At 44.6% G+C, this 7370-nt stretch overlaps 1 protein-coding gene across 1 annotated transcript; it reads left to right on the forward strand.

Annotated features, from left to right (window-relative positions):
• The first annotated feature begins 300 nt into the window (after positions 1–300).
• On the forward strand, positions 301–1089 carry LOC149209686 (uncharacterized). The gene has a single exon (XM_089398705.1). The coding sequence runs from the start codon at positions 301–303 to the stop codon at positions 1087–1089; it is 789 nt and encodes a 262-aa protein (XP_089254831.1).
• The last annotated feature ends 6281 nt before the right edge of the window (positions 1090–7370 follow it).

Consider the following 7370-nt stretch of genomic DNA (forward strand, 5'->3'; position numbering starts at 1 on the left):
CATTATCCTAGAAGGTATTGATATCCTAAAACTTGAAACAGCCTGCAAACAAAAAGAATACAATACCATTCCTCCATGGCAAATAGATCGGCTCGAAGGAGTCCTAGCCAAGGTTCAGTACAACAAAAATCTAGGCATACAGGGAGGAAGTCCGTGGGATGGAAAAAAGAATCTCAAAGAAACCAAGAAGAGGGGACGCAAAACGGATCTACAGCGAACCATCGCAGTGGGAGAATTACTTATGGAATCAGGGAGATTCCCTAAGTTGACCAAGTACTACAAACCCACATCCCAGTTACCATGAAGCTCATCTCCTGGAATGTGAGAGGACTCAACAGCCCCTCAAAACTCAGGATGATCAAGCACTTGATACAACAAGAAAAACCTTCCTTGGTTTTTCTTCAAGAAACTAAAAGCAGCACAACTGCTATGGAGAAGGCTCGCAATAAGATCTGGGCCGGCAGCAGCTCAATGTCAGTAGATGCCTCAGGGGCTTCGGGTGGATTAGCCATTCTATGGAATCCACAGATCCTTACTCTTTATGACTTCCATGCCACCCATTTCCTCATTCAAGCATCCTTTCATCTTGTAGGTACAAATATCCATGGGCACCTTTCTAATGTATATTTTCCGCAAAACATACAGCAGAAATTGGATCTGTTGGAAACTATCTCCATACTCAATGAGCACAGACAGTTCCCGCTCTGGATTAGTGGAGGAGACTACAACATTATACAATCGCTAGAGGAGAAGACAGGTGGTAGAACAAGGTTAGAAAATGATAGCAAAGGATTCAGAGATTTTATTCAGGACAACCACCTAATGGACATTCCAACCACTAATGGGATCTTCACTTGGACTAACAAGCGCAGTGGCACCAATCATATTGCCTCCAGATTAGACAGGTTCCTCCTCTCAGATAATGCAATCCATCTTGGCGGAGACTTCAATGCATCCATCTTGCCCCACGGAGGGTCGGATCACTGGCCCATAATGCTTCAATGGTCTCGGCCTGGTACACAATGCAATAGGCCTTTCTGTTTCGAAGCCTTCTGGTTTTCAAACCCTAAATTCAAGCAAATCGTATAAGAAGCATGGAAGTCCTACAGGCCTCCAGAAGGAGCCAAAATGTATCAATTCCAACAAAAACTAAAAAATTTAAAACAAGTCCTCAAAAATTGGAATAGAACACAATTTGGCAACATACAGGAAAATCGTCAAAAATTGGAAAAGCAAATGGAAGCATTACAGCAAGATATCATTAAAGAAGGCTGAACAGAGGAACAGTCCCAACAAGAGCAAATCCTCTGGCATCAAATAGAAGAACGGAGGAAACAAGAAGAAATACTCTGGCGCCAAAAATCGCGATTCAGCTGGCTAAAAGAAGGCGAAGAGAACACTAAATTTTTCCACAGGACAGCTATCCAAAGGCGTATGCACAATAACATCACCTCCATCAACAACCAACAAGGAGAGAGAGTCGAAGCCCACGAATATATGGAAAAGGAATTTACAAACTACTTTCAAGACATCCTTAAAGAGCCGGCGGGTAACAGGGAAGCGGAAATCAGGGCCATCACTCAGCACATTCCTCAAATAATAATAGAAGAGCACAACAACAAATTGCTACAGCCTACATCTCTGTCAGAAATTGAAGAGGCCATGCACCAGCTTAAGGACGGTAAAGCCCCTGGGCCAGACGGCTTTACAGCCAATTTCTACCATGAATTTTGGGAGCTTATCAAGGAAGAGGTCTGGGAATTGGTGGAAGAATCAAGAAGCATGCATTGGATTCTCCCGGCCCTCAATACCACCTTTATAGCTTTGGTCCCCAAGTGTGCTGAACCCAGTAAACCTGAAAACTACAGACCCATTGCACTTTGCAATGTAGTTTACAAGCTCATTACCAAGGTCATCGCAAATCGGCTCAAACCACTATTGCCCTTACCCATTTCGCCAGAACAAACAGGTTATGTTGAAGGGCGGCAGATCATGGATGGCATCATCTTATCAAATGAGGTGATTCACTCTCTCAAGATTCTAAAAAAGCCAGGTATGCTTCTAAAACTAGATTTATCTAAAGCATTTGACAAGCTCAGCTGGAATTATATACAAAAAATGCTTTTAGCTTTTGGCTTCAATCACACTTGGACAAGATGGATTATCAATTTGATCTCCTCTCCGAGCTTTTCAGTTCTGTTAAATGGTTCCCCTTCCTCTCCCTTTAGGCCATCTAGGGGCATAAGAAAAGGGGACCCTCTGTCTCCTTTCCTCTTTGTCCTTATGGCTGAGGGACTGGGTAGATTGTTAAAGGCAGCCCTCTCCTCCCAAATGCTCAAAGGCATCTCTGTTCATGGCCTTCCCCCTCAATCCCACCAGCAGTTTGTTGATGACACCATGCTCTTTGGACACCCTTCCTCGCAAGAAGCCTCTGTCTTTAAATCCCTGCTTTCCATCTTCTCCAAAGCTTCGGGCACCTCCATCAATGCCTCGAAATCCCAGCTCTATTTTTTTAACACTCCCCCCTCCACTCAAAGGAACATAGCCCGAATAATGGGATTCACTATCTCCAAGCTTCCGTCGACATACTTAGGGGCTCCCCTGGCAGCTGCAGCTATCAAGCATTCCTCCTGGAAGATTCTTCTAGATAAGCTTGATTCCAAACTCTCTCTTTGGACTTTCCGAGCTCTCAATATTGCCAGTAGGCTTGTTCTGATCAAATCAGTCCTTCAGGCCATGCCTTTATACCTATTTTCTCTCTTGGCTACTCCAAAATGGGTTCTAAAAACCATTCGCAATCTTCAACGTAACTTCCTTTGGGGGACATCCGGCTCGAATAGGAAATGGGCGCTTGTAAATTGGCAGGACGTCTGTAAACCCAAGTCGGAAGGTGGCCTAGGTCTGCGAGATCCTATGCAAAGCAACAATACTATGGGAGCCCGCATGTGGTGGAACTGGATCACCAAGCCTAACTCACCATGGGCCAAATTATGGCAGGCCAAATATGCGCCAGGCAGTCAATGGAGCGATTTAATCAGAATCAACTCTACTACTCAAGGATCACCTATATGGAACGCAGCCAAGCCCCACAGTAAGTTCATTCAAGAGCATAGTTTCTGGGAAATACACTCCGGCAACACGGCAAGATTTTGGGAGGACTCTTGGCAGCAGCTCCCCAGGCTGGCTACAGTATTTCAAAAGCCTCTTTGGCAAGCGCAGATGCAGCAAGCACACCTCACACATGTCCATCAATTCTGGCAACAATTTGCAAGTCATGATTTCAGAATCTGGAAGCAGGCCAGTCTCTGGCAGAGAGATTGGCTAGGAGAAACATATATGGACATAGATCAAGAATTATCATACAGAAGAATCCGATACTCCACTCAACAGGATCGACTTAGATGGGGCCACCAACCTAAAGGAACATTCACCACCAAAGAGGCACACCAGCTCAGATACACCGGCAACCAAACTGTTAAGGACCACATCTGGGAAAAGGTCTGGCAGCTAGGACTATGGCCCAAAATCTCTACCTTCCTATGGCTACTCAGCAAAAGAAGAATACTCACTTGGGACAACCTGGTAAAACGCGGATTCATAGGGCCATCAAGGTGCCCAAATTGCAACCTTCATTCGGAGACTATCGGTCACCTCATGGAAACTTGTCAGCTAGCAGCGCAAATATGGACGAGAGTTGATACTTGCAATATGAGATCATCAGCCAGGACAGAAGATATAACCGAGAATATTATAAATTGGCCCAAAAACCCCTTCAAGAGTCAACTTCTTAACTCTCTATGGAGCCTCTTACCAAGATTTATATATTGGACTCTATGGAAGGAAAGAAATCATAGAATCTTTAACAATTCTTCCAGATCCATAGACGCCTTATGGCTGATCCTAAACAAACACCTGCAAGAAACTCTTGCCATCAAAACCTGGTCAGATGCAGATATGCCAGACACTCCAATGGAACGCAGGATTCTGACGGCATGGAATTTGAACCTCACAGCAATAACGTAGGAAAGTACCCGAACCTCCAATAGCCATGCCTCTCCTACCAGCTGGACCCCCCCAGCAAACGCCACCTACAAGTTAAGCTTTGATGGAGCGGCCAAAGGCAATCCAGGACATGCGGGATATGGAGGACTTTTCAGAAATCAAATAGGGGCAATAATGCAGATCTTCTATGGCTCACTAGGAAAAGACACCAATAATGTAGCTGAATTAGAAGGATTATGGAGGGGCTTATGCCTTGCAGAACAAAATAACTACTTCCCACTGGAAGTGGAGGGAGACTCCTTAATTCTCATCAATGCCGCTCAAAGAATTCAAGCAGGCTCGCCAGCCGTCAAGGTAGCCACAAGCTGGAGGCTACTAAGCAGACTGGAATCATTGGAGGAAAAACTTCAAAATCCCCAGAGCATAGCCTTCAAGCACGTAAGAAGAACAACGAACAAAGTGGCAGATAGACTTGCCAATCAAGGAGCATCTCAGGGCTTTCTACATTTCGCAGGATCTCTGGAAACATCAGATGATGACAAGCTTAAAAATGACTACACTTCCCTGGCGCAGAAGGATCTCACCCTCCCGGATGCGGGTGCAGATTATACGTGTTGATGGTATGCGGCGTCACGTGGGCAGGTGGCAGGCCCATGAAGAAGGGAGGTACCAGGCGAGGCGGGTTATCAACCCGCATGCAAATCGATGGCAGAGGGCTTTAATGCAAGTCTTCTCCGCTCGCGTGAGTGGCTTGGCAATTGGTGCCATGGAGCATTTTAAGGGGGAGAGGTTGGTTATGCAGAGGAATGGTGGTTATGCCCTGTTGAATTCAGAGAAGCCGGAGGAGACGAGCATTACGACGGTTGCAGGGCAAGGGACGAGCACGCCCTGTAATTTCGCAGAGATTGGGTTTGTCCTGAGTGCTAAAGAAGCTCCGGGTGTTAGCGTAAGGGTTCATTTGGAAAAGCTAGATATGCAGAGGGAGAGGCCGCGTATGTGTAGCAGAAGAGGGGGAACCAGAGGCAGAGCCTTCACGCAGCGGCAAGGCCACAATTCGCCCTCCTCCTCCATTGAAGTCACGTCTGTGCCTCAGAGGTTCCACGGAAGCAATGAGGAAGGAGGCGAGCGTGCTGGTAGAAGCATTCGTTCAGAGGAGGGTCAGTCAGAGCTTCCAACGCTCAGATACAGGCTCCCATGCCCTCAAGCCAATTCTACTCTGGTAATTTCCATTCAGATTGAGCCGGGAGTCTCACAAAGCGAGGAGGAGGAAACTCACATTGCTGCAAGCCAACCTGTGTGTGAGGCAGAGCCAGCTCCGGACTGGCAGCGCTTCAGCAGAGAGGATTCCCCAATTGCGTGCCTTCCGGTCGATGCGGTTCCCAGTCGTCTGGCCCCTAGACGCGAGTTGGAGATTGACCTTGAGCGCCCAGTCATGGATTGCGTCCCTGCCGCCGGTCCTTCGGCGCTTGCTGGTCCAAGCAAGCCAGCTCAGGGAAGGACCTCTGGAGCGGTCATCCCTCTCTCCGACTCCGAGGATTCTCTCCGTTTCGGATGCCGCATCGAAGAGGTGCCTTACACCACCGATGAAGAATGATCTCGCTCCCGGTAACCTCAGCTGATTTTTTGGGTCTTCTGTTTATGTTTCCGCCATCTGGTATCAGCTTCTTTGTCTGTATGTCGGCTATAAATGTTCATGTCTGTCTTTGTCTGGGTCAGTCCATGGCCCTGGTGTCCTGTTCAGAGTTTATGTGTCTTCAGTGTCCATGTATCAAATTCCAATTTTGGATTTTGCTCAATTTTGGAACTGTAATCAGGGCAAGAAGAAGGCTGATAGGCAAATCTCCATAGCCTTGCCCACTGTATTCCATATGTATCTATGTTTTGTATGATAATAGAATTAGACGTATTCAGGAAAAAAAAATAACCTAGTAACTACAATATAGGTCAAATAATTAGAGTTTTATATGAAGGTGGGCAGAAAGATGGAACATACACAATACAAATGAAATTCCAAAGAAGAGAAGAGGTGTGGAAGTGATACAATTGAGCATTCTAGAACATCTCTCCACAACTCGGTTTCACTCCTGGATTTCTCTCCCACTGTCGATGGAACGCCGCAATGGGTGTTCCCATGATTTCCTAGCCACTCTACACAACACTTCAACTTAGTTCCAAATCTGGAAAATTCTTAAATTGGGTTTTTTCAATCAGGTTCAAACTTCCAAACAACTAAAAATAGCCCTTCATTTCCCATGACAACAGAAGCCCTTAATTATTAATTTCAAAAGTGAAAAGGATGCGCAGGCTCGAGGAATTCTACATGCCCTAGCCATTGTCTTTCCGATGTGTATTCCCTATATGGGTAGGCTACGCACGTCTGCCCCTGTATCTACTTGGCATGTTTTCCATTGCCTTTTCTTGTGTGTATTCTCTATCTAGGTATTCTTGTCACATCTTTATCTCGATATTCTGCCGCATCTTCCCATGTCTCTGCTGGGTATGCTTGCCACCTTTGCCCATGCCTCTGCTAGTAAGAAGTTAGTGGCTACCTTTACTATTACCTGTTTAGTTGTAGACTATGATTATCTATCTTGGAATCGATCTCAACATGGAGGGGATGTTCCAATGCTACTCTAATGCTGGCTATCAATATGGGCATCTCCAGATGGAAGGAAGGATGTTATATTGTTGGTATCACTCACGATGTGGAACTCTCCATCGCTAAGGGCTTCCCCAAGTGAAGGAAATCGAACATGCCCGCACATTCTCTTTTTGACCTAGGATTTTCAACATGCTATATATTCCCACCATAAATATTTTTTATTTTGTGTTAATTAAGACAAAAAACAATTAAAATAGTCAATGTTCTTTTGTTTTAATTAAGACTATTCAAATAGTCGCTATAATTTTAGTACGACAATTTTGTTTTAAAATAATGTTTTAGTGTAGTAGTGCACTCTACTAAGAAACTATGAATATGAACCAAACTAATAAGTTAGATAATTATGTAGAAACAAAATTATTCCAACCTATTGATATTATATTTTTTCATATTCTAATGGATGGTCTAGCTACAAAAATAGAATTTCATAGTTTCAACAATTTTTATTATTGAATTTATTACATTTTATTTAGTCTCACACTTGACGACTTACACCAAACCAAGCTCAATCATGTTTCTAAGACCCTATGAAATCTTATGGTGACTAGGTAAAGACTTGAACAAGCTCTTAGTGGAACACCATCTCTATGGAATTTGTGAAATATGAGCTTATCTAAGATAAAGTCCAAGCATGTTTTGTGATGAATTTTGAGCCCATTCTGAGGGTGAAGTTCAAGCCTTGTCTATGATAATATCTGAACCCATT

This window comes from Pinus tabuliformis, chromosome 1_2 (assembly GCF_031772625.1).
Source record: "Pinus tabuliformis cultivar Carrire ecotype Pingquan chromosome 1_2, CPIR1, whole genome shotgun sequence".
Lineage (NCBI taxonomy): Eukaryota > Viridiplantae > Streptophyta > Pinopsida > Pinales > Pinaceae > Pinus > Pinus tabuliformis.